Here is a 13,062-nt window from a genome sequence, read left to right as displayed (position 1 = left end):
TGGGTAGAAGTAGAGAAAGTGTGTGTGTGTGTGTGTGTGTGTGTGTGTGTGTGTGTTGCCCTGATTCACAGTCAACTTAAACCTAGATTTCATAAGAAGAAACTTTATTTTCCCAGATATAGAATGTAAATCCAAGAAAAATGATTCCTCACAATTAATTTAAAATTTGCTTCTCCTGATTATTGAAAATACTATACTTTTATATATAGATAAAGAAATAAATGCAGCCCATTTGGCCTCAGCAACTGATCTCCATTTTCTCTAGTCTCACTTTTCTGTGATCAGATAGAAATATTAATAGGTAGAAAATACACATTTATTTTCTTCTTCAACATACTTTCAAAGAAAAACAAAAAACAATTTTTACAGTTGATTTTCTAGAGAAAACAACTAAAGGTAAGAGGAATGTTGGGTCACTGAAGATCCAAATCCCTCCTGAGTTTACATGAATGTGCACTATGAAGAAGAAAAGAAAATGAAAGAAGAGGAAAATGGCAGCCAGTACAGCCATGTAAGTACTATGAAACTTTCTCAGCAATATGACAATAAGAGAGAGCTTCCCAAGAACTACCATAATATATAATATATTAACACCCTCTGTGATCTTTAATTCTAACAATGAAGTAGATACTATGTGCAGGTTGATAATAGGAAACACACATAGACCAGTTTCTGAATCAATAGGTATAAAAGGTCCAGGCTTTACCTAGCACTGACTGCACTGCAGAAATACAAATATGAAGGGAAGTGCAAAAAGTCAACTAATAAAGGCAGAAGTATATAATTACAATGTATTACATGTGATAAGAACAAGTGTTGATCCCATCCAGTTGTAGGTCCCAAAGAAAGAAGCATATTCTCATGAGAAAAGAGGCTGAAAATAAAGCATGCAATTCTTTTTCAGAAATGGGAATGACAGACTGACATGATCATTTCCAGATTTTCTCCTTAAAACAGGGAGAAATGAACTGGTGCCGATCATATCTAAGGATGTGTGGGGTGGCAGAAACAGAAAGGAAGGAAATGTGAGGAGAAAAATCTATCTAGCCAGTGAATTAAAGGGCAAGACTAACCACACAGCAAAACCACACAGAGCCACAGAGGAACTGGCCAAGTGACACACCCTACAAGCTTTAACATGTTTCCTTCAGAGGCTGATCCTCCAGGTAGTCATCCGCAGTCCACAGCATTTGCTGCAGGGCAGAGAGGATTAGAACATCCTTTACCGGATCCAGCTCCCACTCTGAGACATAATTACTAACCACCAAGATGTCAGAGAGAGCAAATCCAAGCTTTTTGTGGACTTCCTGTAGCTGTAAAACAGAAATTAAAAGCCAGAAATATCAAAATAGCAAAAAAAATTTCATGTCAGTATGAATGATAACAACAAAAGTAAAGCAGAATAGCTCAATACCCATGTATACCATGTAAGATGATGCTAAGTGAAATGAACTCCAAGACACAAACACAAGAGATTTTTCTTTGTTGTTGTTGTTGTTTTTAATGTACTATATGATTTCTTTTTTCTTTTGCGTGTGTTTTTTCCCTATGGTTTATCTCCTGGTGTCCCTGTATTTGATTTTGGTACTCTGGGTATTGTATATATATGTTTATATCTGACTTACAAAAGCTAGGGGAACAATAAAATAGTGAGACAAAACACAAAGGGGGAACCAATGCAACAGCGATACTCACCAGACAATATGTTGGAAATGATCTGTACAATTGGGGAGGAGGGGTTTGGAGAAAGGGAAAGTGGGAGAAAAATGAGAGGGAGTAACAAGTTTGACAAAAAGTGTACTCACTACCTTACTTATGTAACAGTAACCCCTCTGTACATCACCTTGACAATATTGTTTTTTTAAGTAAGAGCTTGTCAATAATTTTTCCTGCTGGTAAAGAAATGGTGTTTTGACCCCATGAACTAATTTTTTGAAAAATTTCATGCATCTAGTTTTAATATCACTATTCATTTGTATTTAGAATACACATAATGAGTTCAACATGAGCTAGAAACAAAAGGCAACTAAAGTACTCCAGAAATTATTATGAAATGGAGGCATTTTAATATAGTTACATTGGAGTCCACAATTTTCCTATTTTGCAAGTTATTCTTGGAATCACTGGATTTCATTAAAATAATTTAACATTTAATTTGTCTTTTGTTGTGTGTGTGTATGGGTGTTGCAAGTATCAGAGATTGAACTCAGAGCCTTGTATTCTTATATTCTTGCTTGGCCTTTTCACTGTTTTCTGCTTAATTGAAGATTAAATCTCAAGGCCTTTGCTTCAACCCCAAATCCTCAGACCTCAACCTCCTGAATTTCTAGAATTACAGGCATAAGCCACATGTGCCTGGCTTACTGTTTAATTCTTGGTAAGATTAGTTTATCTATGAAGCCAGACCAAAGAAAAATCAATAGGGTTCACAGTACAGCTGTGTCATTTTTTAACATTGTAAATGGACAGATCCTGTGTGCTTTGATTTTCTCATCTGTAATATAAAATAAAAACAGTTCCCATCTCATAGAATTCTTATTAGGATTAAGTAAGAAAATCTAGCACATATTTAGTGGTCAGTAACTAGTAACTAGTGTTATATTCTTATAACTTGTGTTCCCACCTCAACAACCCTTACCTCCCATCTATTCTGCCTGCAATGGCAAACAGATCAATAGCTGGGGAACTTTATACAAAAATATTTGTTTCCCTACAATGCACACATTCAATAGTGTCATGTCATAAACTGCTCTTTCTCATTTTATCTCCCCCAACACAGATGCAGCCCTCCACTAAACTGAGCAGCTCCATGATTCTGAGTGATGCTCATGTGCTGATGGTGGCCGTCTGGCAGGAAACATTTCCCTTTCTTCACTTCCTGAAACTCTACTCCTTGGAAGCCCTGTGACACCATACCTCCCTTGCAAAACCTTTCCAGTGACATTCTCCTCCTCTACACTTGGAATGCACTTTGTGTTTCATCATTTCTTGACATTTCTTCACTTAATCATGTTTCTACATTTCCTTTTTCAACCTTTTCTCATCCTATTTCCCCACCTCTCACCCCCACCTATAAAAGTAAATATTTCTTAGAGCTGGGGAATTGTTTTCATTATACACCTATGTAGAAACTAGCATAATGGCTTGTTCATAAAGGTAATCATAAATATGGTAATGCAGTTAGAATCAAATAGCAGTGGATAGTGTAAGAATCTGAGGGGCATTCCCACCCACACTGAGCACGCCAGTCAAGGTGCTTGGGGGGGGGCAGGCCACTAGAGGGAAAGGGTGGAAAGGCAGGAGAGGGAGAGGATGGAGAGGGAGAGGGAGAGGGAGGAGAGAGGGAGGAAGAGGGGAAGAGGGAGCAGTAGAGGGGGAGAGGGAGAAGCTGGATAGGGAGAAAGGGAGGAAGAGGGAAAGAGGGAGCAGTAGAGGGGGGAGAGGGAGAGAGAGAAGGGAAGAGAGGGAAGAAAGAGTAGGGAGGAAGAGAGGGGAGAGGGAGAGGGAGACTGAAGAGATACATGGCAGAGACACATCTTGCCTACCTGAGGGGAGACCCAGGCATACAGAGAGGCCCCGGACAGAGAGGACAAGGGAGGCCCGGGCCAGTGGAGAGGTCCACACAGGGCTGAGAGGCCTACACAGAGCCAAGAGGTAAGAAAAGGACTGCAGAGGGACAAAAGGCTTTCACAGAGTTGAGAAGTCTGTGGAAAGGCCTGTGGAGAGCAGAGAGGCCTGTGAAAGGTAGAAAGGCCTGTGGAGATTGGAGAGGCCTACAGAGACCAGAGAGGCCTGCAGAGAGCCTAGAGGTCTGCTCAGAGGCCTGTGAAGAGTGGAGAGGCCTGCAGAGATCAGAGAGACCTGTGGAAAGGTAGAGAGGCCTGTGGAGATCAGAGAGGCCTGCAGAGAGTGGAGAAGCCTGTAGGAAGAAGGAAAAAGGAAAAAAACTTGTCCCCTTGGAGGTTGTGGCTGCTCCTATTTCTGAAGCAACCTAGGACAGGGTTGCAGACCAACTAATAAAACTCCTTTGTTCCCCAGGCGCCAGTGGCTCATGCTGTAATCCTAGCTACTCAGGAGGCTGAGATCTGAGGATCATGGTTCAAAGCCAGCCCAAGCAGTAAAGTCCGTGAGACGCTTATCTCCAATAAACCACTAGAAAACTAGAAGTGGTGCTGTGGCTCAAGTGGTAGAGTGCTCAGTAAGCTGAGGGACAGTGCCCAAGCCTAGAGTTCAAGCCCCATGACCAACAAAAAACATTAAAAAACAACTCCTTTGTCACCTTTAACAATGCCTCCATGAATTTTCTTGCTGGCAGGTTATTAAAATAGAATTGTTCACTAGAGTCAGTATAAAAACATTATAGCTGGGTACTGGTGGCCTGTAATACTAGCTACTCAGGAAGCTGAGAGGATCACAGCTCACAGCCAACCAAGGTAGGAAAGTCTGTGAGACTCTTATCTCCAATTAATCATCTGGAAACCAGAAGTGGTACTGTGGCTCAAGTAGTAAGTGTGAGCCTTGAGCTGAAGAGCTCAGAGACAGAGCCCAGGCCCAGAGTTTAAGCCCCACAACTGACAAAATAAATAAAAATATTACATATCATTAGATTTAATTTTTAAAATGAGGAATGCCTTCTAGTTCTTTTGATGTTTCTTAAAATTGCTGAGTGTATATCTTTTCTATTCATGTCCAGTAAATAACATATATTACAGCATAATAATCCAAAAAAAAAAGCCTAAACAAAAAGCACCACCGATTACCTTGAGCTTCACAGGCACACAGCTGTATATGTCCATTAAATCTCCTCTTATGATCAGATCCATGCTGTCCACATGGGTGAGCAAAACCACATGCATTGTGCCTACATCAAACAGATAGAGATGGACTTTTACCTTTTCAGAGATCATTATTATTTTTAAGTTAACAAACCATCAGTTATGCATTAGGCATATTTAATATAAGGCAATTCAATGGAGCAATTTAGACAAACCCCCCTACAACCACCCCTCAAAAGAAATACTCCTGGATAATCATAGAATCTAGTATTTCTCTAACAAGTGAAGTCCCCTTCATTGACTTCCCTGTGAAGGAATGTAGCTTGAAATGAATCTACTTCTCTCAGAAGAGCTAACTAAAATTCATGCTACCATTTTATTAATTTATATCCTCTCCATGTAGGGGTGTTTGTGGTGAAGATTAGAGAAAAAAAACAAGGTATGTGATAAAGTAGGCAAGAGAGAGAGAGGATACAAGAATGAGATAGGTCACAGCAGAGCACCACAAATAAACAGCAATTTCAAGGTGTTCGTGACCATCTCCTTGCACACATCCTTTGCAGAATTTTATATTTTAGCAGGCAGATAACTAAATCAACTTTTGCTCCTAACTTAACCAAATTTATGATAATCTGGTTCTTTTCCACTCAAAATGGATAAAAAGCAAGGCAAGTCAAAGTGGAGCACCTTATTAGCTAGCCCCTAATCCTCTTGAACTTGTCCAAACCCTTTTTATTACTTCTCCTTAAAAAATGACTTACTTTTCTTACCAAAATATTCCTTCTACTTTATAATCCTTTAAGGCCCAAGAAGGTATGTATAAGTTTCAGTCAACAAACATATATCAGTTGGGGCTGGGAAGGTGGCTCAGTGGTAGAACGTTTGCCTTGCATGCATGAGGCCGTGGGTTCGATTCCTCAGCACCACATAACTAAAAAGAAAAAAGCCTGAAGTGGTGCTGTGGCTCAAGTGGTAGAGCACTAACCTTGAGCTGGAATGCTGAGGGACAGTGCCCAGGCCCAGAGTTCAGGCCCCACAACCGTACCCCCCCAAAAAAAAATAAAAAGAAAGTATATCAGTTGATTAAGACTATATTACTCTTCAGTTTACTTAATTCTGAGAAGTTCTCTGAGACATTTAATACTTTTATAAAAATGTTATTAAGAAGTTGAAGCTCAGAGAGATTAAATCACTGGAACAGTTTCACAGCTGCAGAGACTGTAAAAGGATTTGATCATACTAATAAGACACTAAGATTCAAATTTGCAACTGCTTTTTTTCACTCTGCTCCCAAATAATTTTACAATAAAGTCTAATCAATTACCTTCAGAAGCAAAGTAGAATGACACTCACCATGTTTTATCAACTCTCTTTGAATTGTTTTGATCTTTGCCACCATCTCATGAGAAAGTCCTTCAATAGAGTTAGCATCAAACACAAATGCCACACAATGAATTCTGTCCTTCAGGTTTGGGGAATGAATATAGTTTGGATGGTTTGATGTGATTGGCTTCATGGACTCAAACTGCAACATATACACATACAAAAAATGGTTGTTTCATTCATTATATACTGGGCACCACACAATGCACAAAACATAAAAATCTCTAGAATTAAGAGAAAACAATCTGATGGAGGAGAATATCACCATGCAAGTAGCTAGCAGTCCTTTCACTTAGTCAGGTAAAGTTTCTTTGCTTCTTTTTCTTTTTAATCTTTCTTTTCTTTTCTTTTCTTTTTTTGTCAGTTGTGAGGATTGAACTCTGTTCCTGAGCTCTTCAGCTCAAGGCTAGAGCTCTACCACTTTCAGCCACAGCATCACTTCCACTTTTCTGGTGGTTAATTGGAGATAAGAGTCTCACAGACTTAAGTGCCCAGGCTGGCTTTGAACCTCAATCCTCCGATCTCAGACTCCTGAGTACCTAGGATTACAGGCATGAGCCACCGGTGCCCACCAGTCTGGTAAGTTTTCTGTGATCAAAGGACATGTAATATCAAAGCTTTGAAGAATAAGATTTCATATCACAAACTGAACTAGCATATAGAAGAAAGTGTTATAAGAAACTAAGTGAGTAAATATAGAGCATTCAGAAAATAAATCTGAATCATTATGAAGTATGGCAGGAAAATAATGGGTGATGAGATGATGTCTTTACTCTTGAACTACCAACTAACTCATTAGAGATCAGCCCCCACAGATATAGTGGTAAATATAGAAACAATGTATACACAAAGATATTTACTGCAGGACTATTTGTAGGACTAAAAGTCTGATATGTCAATAAAAATATTCTTTAACTAAAAAGTAAAACACTTACAGATTTGTGTGTTTTGTTTTATATAACAAAAGGGAAGTAAACCACAAATTTTACCTGGCCACATACAAGAAAAGAGAAGGAATTTATTTGAATCAGGGGAAAAAGACACTTTCTTTGAGTAATCCTTATTTTGTAATTTTTATTTTTTATTTTTTTTTTTTTGCCAGTCATGGGGCCTGAACTCTGGACCTGGGCATTGTCCCTCAGCTCTTCAGCTCAAAGCTAGCACTCTACCACTGAGCCACCTTCCCAGCCCCATTATTTTGCATATTTGACATTAGTCATACAAATGATAAACATGAATATAAACCAAAAGAAATTCAAAGCTAAATTTCTAAGTTAAATGAACTTTGACACTTGGATGAGATAAATATAGATACAAGTTACTCTTGGTTGACCATAAAACACTATAATTTACATATGCCTATATTTATATATGCTGCATTCTACATATAATATGAAAATCTAATAAAATTTTTATATTGATTCCAATATTGTCTGTGATTACATTAATAATAACAAATTAGTTATTGTTAGATTGCTCATGGTAATCATAGAGTTTTTATTCTGAAACTACTCTCTGAGTATTAAATGAGATAAGGCTAAAGAGTTATAGCATGATATTCTATCATGTCTGGTGGACTTGAGAATGAAAATCTTTACTTTGGAAGAAAGTATATCATATGTAAGATAGAGATTAAGTAAAAACCACTAGTCCTTTATTTTTATAATGTGTAATGTAATAAATTTATATTATGCTGTATCAGATAATCCATGTTTCTTTACTATTTCCCCTGACAACATGGCCTCAAAAAATAGCCAGGAAAGTAGTGATAGCATTTCTAATGCCTCAGACCTGGGCTTCTTAGGGAAATAGTTGATTCAAAATCCTGGACAGGAAAAACATAGTATGAGGCTGGGGTGTCATACTATCTCAGAAAGCAATAGACACAGCAAAACTCGATAGGTATATGACAAAGGACTCCGGATCTTAATTATAGAGGCTCTTACTAGCTCAAACAGTACATCTTTGTTACTATAGTTTTTAATGTATTTATAATGTACTATGTGATTTTTTTTGTTTCTTTTGTAGTTCTTCCCCCATGGTATAACCCCTGTTTTCACATATTTGATTCCAGCTTCTTGTATATTCATTTTTCTAATTTGGGGAGGGGAAGGGAAATAACAAAATGCTGAAATAAGGATACATACAGGTTGACCCATTGTAACAATGAGATGTACAAGACACTATGTTGAAAATGAATTTTACGACTTCAGGGGAAGAAGGGAGGAAGGAGTTGGGGAGGTGAGGAGGGAAGGGATGGTAGGGGAAAAACAAAGGTGGAGGTAACAATGCTGGACAGGAAATGTACTCATTATGTTACTTATGTAACTATAATCCTTCAGTACAGTATTTTTACAATTAAATATATATATATATTTTTTTTTAAAAAGTACATCTGAAAAATAGGATGAAGAAAAACCACAAAAGACTAAGTCACATCAAATGTGCCCAAGTTCATAATAATAAACTAAATTCTCAGAAACAATTTCTTATTTTTGAGCTCATTAAGTGGACAAAAAACAAGCATATATCTTATCTTTTTTTGTAAAATACATGTACCATTAGATAATCAAACAGTAGAGAAAGGGAAGTTTCTCTTCAAATGTGAAATGAAGAGAGATAATAGAAAAATCACTACTTCACACTCAAATAAATGGATATCAAAATTGAGCACAAATTAATATCAATATTAAAAGAGTGAGATAATGTAAAATTATATACCTCCTCATGAAAGAACACACTATCTTTGAAGTAGAATCTAATTAGGAGTATACCTCCATAGGCAGCTACCAATTTTCAGGCCCAGTAGTTTTAAACTGAGGATTGGAAGGAGTTCAGACTACAACAACCAACCAAATTTCTCTGAAAAAACACTTTAGGAAAAAAATCCTGAACTGAAAAAGATACCAATGTATAGGCAAAAGAGGTTAAATCAGTTAAAGATATTTATTTTTAAGAAAAAGTTAAAAGCTGAATGTTAACTACATAATTGATAAGATGAAAATAGTGTACATGTTAATGTGACAAGGATATTATGGCTACACTTGAAGAAATGTAAGTGCACACATATACATGTACATATACCTCTATGAATTTAGTCATATGCATATAAATATATGACAATTATGAATTTAAGAATGTCATGACTTCTCTGACTTACTTAAAGTAATAAAGGAAAGGAGGTGAATTGAATAGATGAATCAACTTTGATTATAAATAAAAATTTTTGAAGCTGAGTATATGGAAATTCATGCATCTATTTGTCTCCATTTGGATAACTGTAAAGCACTTCTAAAAATGACTTTTTAGGAAGTGGCACTATGGTTCAAGTGGTAGAGTGCTAGCCTTGAGCTGAAGAGCTGAGGGACAGACCTCAGGCACAGAGTTCAAGCCCCATGACTGACAAAAAAAAGAGAGAAAGAAATTGTAAAAATGACTTTTTAAAAGGGATATTTTTAAATGAATATCATGGCCACAAGATAACTACTAACAAACAGAAGAAGTTGCAAAATACTTAAAACTGTAAAAAGAAACCAAATATCAACATAAAATGTCAATATAATTTAAATTGAAATATTGAAAAACCAAACACATTCAAGGAACAATTAACTTCAATAACAAGAAAACTAACTTCAAAAACTATATGTGTAACCCATAAGCATAGGTAGGAACTTTATGAAGAGTCCCAGAGATACAGCAAATAGGAGAGAGACTTGAAGGGATTACATCAAAATATAAAGTTTCTGCACAGCAAACAATATAGTAACTAAGCTAGAAAGACTGCCAACAGACTTAGAGAAACTCTTTACCAGTAATACATACAACAAAAGCCTAATTTCCAATGTACACCACAGGTTGACCTATTACACCAATGAGATGTACAAGATGCTATGTCAAAAAATGAACTTTACAATTTAAGTGGGGGGGGAGGAAGGAGGGGGAATGTAGTTGTGGAGATGGAAGGGAAGGGATGGTAGGGGAAAAACAAAGGAGGAGGCAAAATGCTTGATAAGAAAAGTACTCATTACTTTGCTCATGTGATTGTAACCCCTCTGTACAGTATTTTCACAATAAAAAACTTATTTTTAAAAAAAGTTCAAAAACTTAACACCCCCCCAAACCTAATAAACCAATCAATAAAAGTGAAAAAGAGCTTAAAAGAGACTTCTCAGAACAAGTAGTAAGAATGGCAAATAGACACATAAGGAAACGTACAATATTCCTAGCCATAAAGGAAATGCAAATCAAAACAATTTTGAGATTCCATCTCACCCCAGTTAGATTTGCCACCATCAAGAAATCGAACAACAATAAATGCCAGTGGAGATGAGGGGGAAATGGAAATCTATATAGACTGCTGGTGGAAATGTAAACTAATAAAACCACTCAGGAGGTTTAGGGCTTCCTCACAAAACTAGACCTAGAATTTCCCTACGACCCAGAAATACCACTCTCAGGTGGTCATTACATGTTAGGATATAGTAAAGACACTTGCATATTCATGTTCATTGCTGAACTATTCACAAAAGCCAAGTTATAGAAACAGCCCGGATGCCCTACAATAGATAAGTGGATCACTAAAATGTGGTGGCTATGCACAATGGAATTTTACTCATCCATTAGAAAGAATATTATTTCTAAGTGAGGTAGCCAAAGCTCAGAGAGACAAGTGGAGCATATTTTATCTCCTATGTGGAAACCAGACCTAAAATATAAATGGGTATGATAATCTATCCAGGACTCTAGACATTCACACACAAAGTGTCAAACTAAAGGAGAATACCCTGAAGGGAGGAACCCAAAGGTGTGACTTCTCTGAACATTTAACATACTATTTATTGAAATATATTCCAGGAAATGGAAACATGGGTTTTCTGTTGTCGTTGTTGATAATGGTGGTGGTGGTGGTAGTGGTGTCTGTTTGTGCTTTGTGTTTCTTTTAGGGGAAGCAAAAGGAGGGAGGCAGAAATTGAGAGAACACTAACAAATGCAATCATGCTATTTAGTATACATTATGCAGAAACTGAACTCTATAACTTGTTGGCAGGTTCAAATGGGAAAACGGCGGGGAAAGTGAAGGAAAGGGTGACCTTGTCCAAAAAAAGTACTCATCTGACATGAAATGGTTGTACTTCTTGTATAACACCTTAATAGTGACAACAAAATTATGAAAGAATCAAAATTATATGTTTGTGCATCTGTGTGTCTGTGTTTGTGTGTGTATGTATGTAAAAACTTAAAGAAAAGTGAGAATGAGGAACAAGGGACAAGTTTACTTGTTTAGTGACCTCCAGAAATAATTCATTTCTATGATAAAACAATTAATATGGTCATTAAGATGTAGCATAAAGAGAAAAGTGCACCAACAAACAAGGAGAATATATTTTAATGTTGGTATTTAGAAAGAAAAAGGTTCAAAAGTCACTCATTGAAAGATGTTAGCACAACTATTTGATACAATGTAGCTTAGTGATTAAATTTAGATCTATCTGTGTATGAAAATGACCGGAAATTTACTACTACACAGAGACTCAATTTTTTTTAATTTCTCCTGTTCTTCCTGGCACAATGACAGAGATGATGTACTGCACAAGTACCTTGAGAAGATACAGAAGATGGACCACACTATCACAGGCAGGTGGCTAAAACAACCAATATTTATCTTTGCAGCTCTGGAGACTGTAAAGTCTAGCTTTCAGATGATTTGGTGTCTCTTGAGGACCCTCTTCCTGCCTTGGAGGCAGACACCTTCTTGCTGTGTCCTCACATGTCAAAAAGAGACCTCTAGGGGCTGAGAAGGTGGCTCAGTGGTAGAGCACTTGCCTTGCATGCATGAGGCCCTGGGTTCAACTCCCCAGTGCCACATAAGCAGAAAAAAGACACAAGCGATGCTGTGGCTCAAGTGGTAGAGTGCTTGCCTTGAGCTAAAGAGCTGAGGGACAGCGCCCAGGCCCAGAGTTTAGGCCCCACAACCATCAACAACAAAAAAGAGAGAGACTTCCAGGATCCCTTCTTCTAGAGGCACTAATGGCCTCCAGGAGGCTCACAGGGACTATACCTCACCACCTAGCAACTGCCAAAGGTGTCATCTTTAAATCGCTTTGGGTTTTTTTGTTTGTTTTGTTTTTTATGGTCAAGATGATGTACAGAGGGGTTACAGTTACATACATAAGGTAGTGAGTACATCTTGTCGAACTTGTTACCCCCTCCCTCATTTTTCTCCGGCTTCTACATGTAGACTTAGTGGGTATACAAACATCAGTCCAAGTACACTACACAGCTTGAAAATTCTGAAGTTAGTAACTCTAGAAAGCTGTCACTCTAACTCCACACTTCTTGCCTATAGACTTCCTGTTATATAAGAAAAATGAATTAGGTGTATAGTTGATATCATTTGATTTCTATCTTCTATTGAACAGTCCAAACTAATTGAAGGTAAAATAGAATTCATACCAGTTATGATAGCTATGATAGAAGAGTGGGGATTTTTTTATTCTTTCTGAGATATACTAGCAAAAGGGAACAAAATAATGTTGATATGAATAATTTAAAAAGATAAATGCAGTTGGGTGCTGGTGGCTCATGCCTGTATTCCTAGCTATTCAGGAGGCTAAGACCTGAGGATCACGTTTCAAAGCCAGCCTGGGCAGGAAAGTCTATGAGACTCTTATCTCCAACTAACCACCAGAAGACCAGAAGTGGTGCTGTGATTCAAGAGGTAGAGCATTTGCCTTGAGCTGTAGAGCTCAGGGACAGCACCCAGGCCCAAAGTTCAAGCCCCACAACCAAGAAAAAGAAAAAGAAAGGTGGGGGAAGGAAGGAAGGAAAGAAGGAAGGAAGGAAGGAAGGAAGGAAGGAAGGAAGGAAGGAAGGAAGGAAGGAAGGAAGGAAGGAAGGAAGGAAG

At 37.6% G+C, this 13,062-nt stretch overlaps 1 protein-coding gene across 3 annotated transcripts in view; it reads right to left on the bottom strand.

The window, feature by feature from the left end:
• Positions 1-298: 298 nt before the first annotated feature.
• Positions 299-13,062, bottom strand: part of Ifi44 (interferon-induced protein 44) — a 28,068-nt gene continuing 15,304 nt past the window's right edge. Inside the window, exons 6-9 of one of the 3 annotated variants that reach the window (XM_013018198.1) lie at positions 6,129-6,300; positions 4,761-4,861; positions 1,124-1,313; positions 299-456 (exon numbers count right to left, since the gene is read on the bottom strand). In XM_013018198.1, coding sequence (XP_012873652.1) covers positions 1,134-1,313; positions 4,761-4,861; positions 6,129-6,300 — 453 coding nt within the window. In that variant the 3' untranslated portion in view covers positions 299-456; positions 1,124-1,133. Of the gene's footprint in view, positions 1,314-4,760; positions 4,862-6,128; positions 6,301-13,062 lie in introns of all 3 variants that reach the window. The other 2 variants (XM_013018197.1, XM_013018199.1) reach the window with 2 other exon arrangements.

This window comes from Dipodomys ordii, unplaced genomic scaffold (assembly GCF_000151885.1).
Source record: "Dipodomys ordii isolate 6190 unplaced genomic scaffold, Dord_2.0 Scaffold39, whole genome shotgun sequence".
Taxonomy (NCBI): domain Eukaryota; kingdom Metazoa; phylum Chordata; class Mammalia; order Rodentia; family Heteromyidae; genus Dipodomys; species Dipodomys ordii.
The sequence above is the reverse complement of the archived record's forward strand: the minus strand, read 5'-3'. Positions and strand labels throughout refer to the sequence as shown.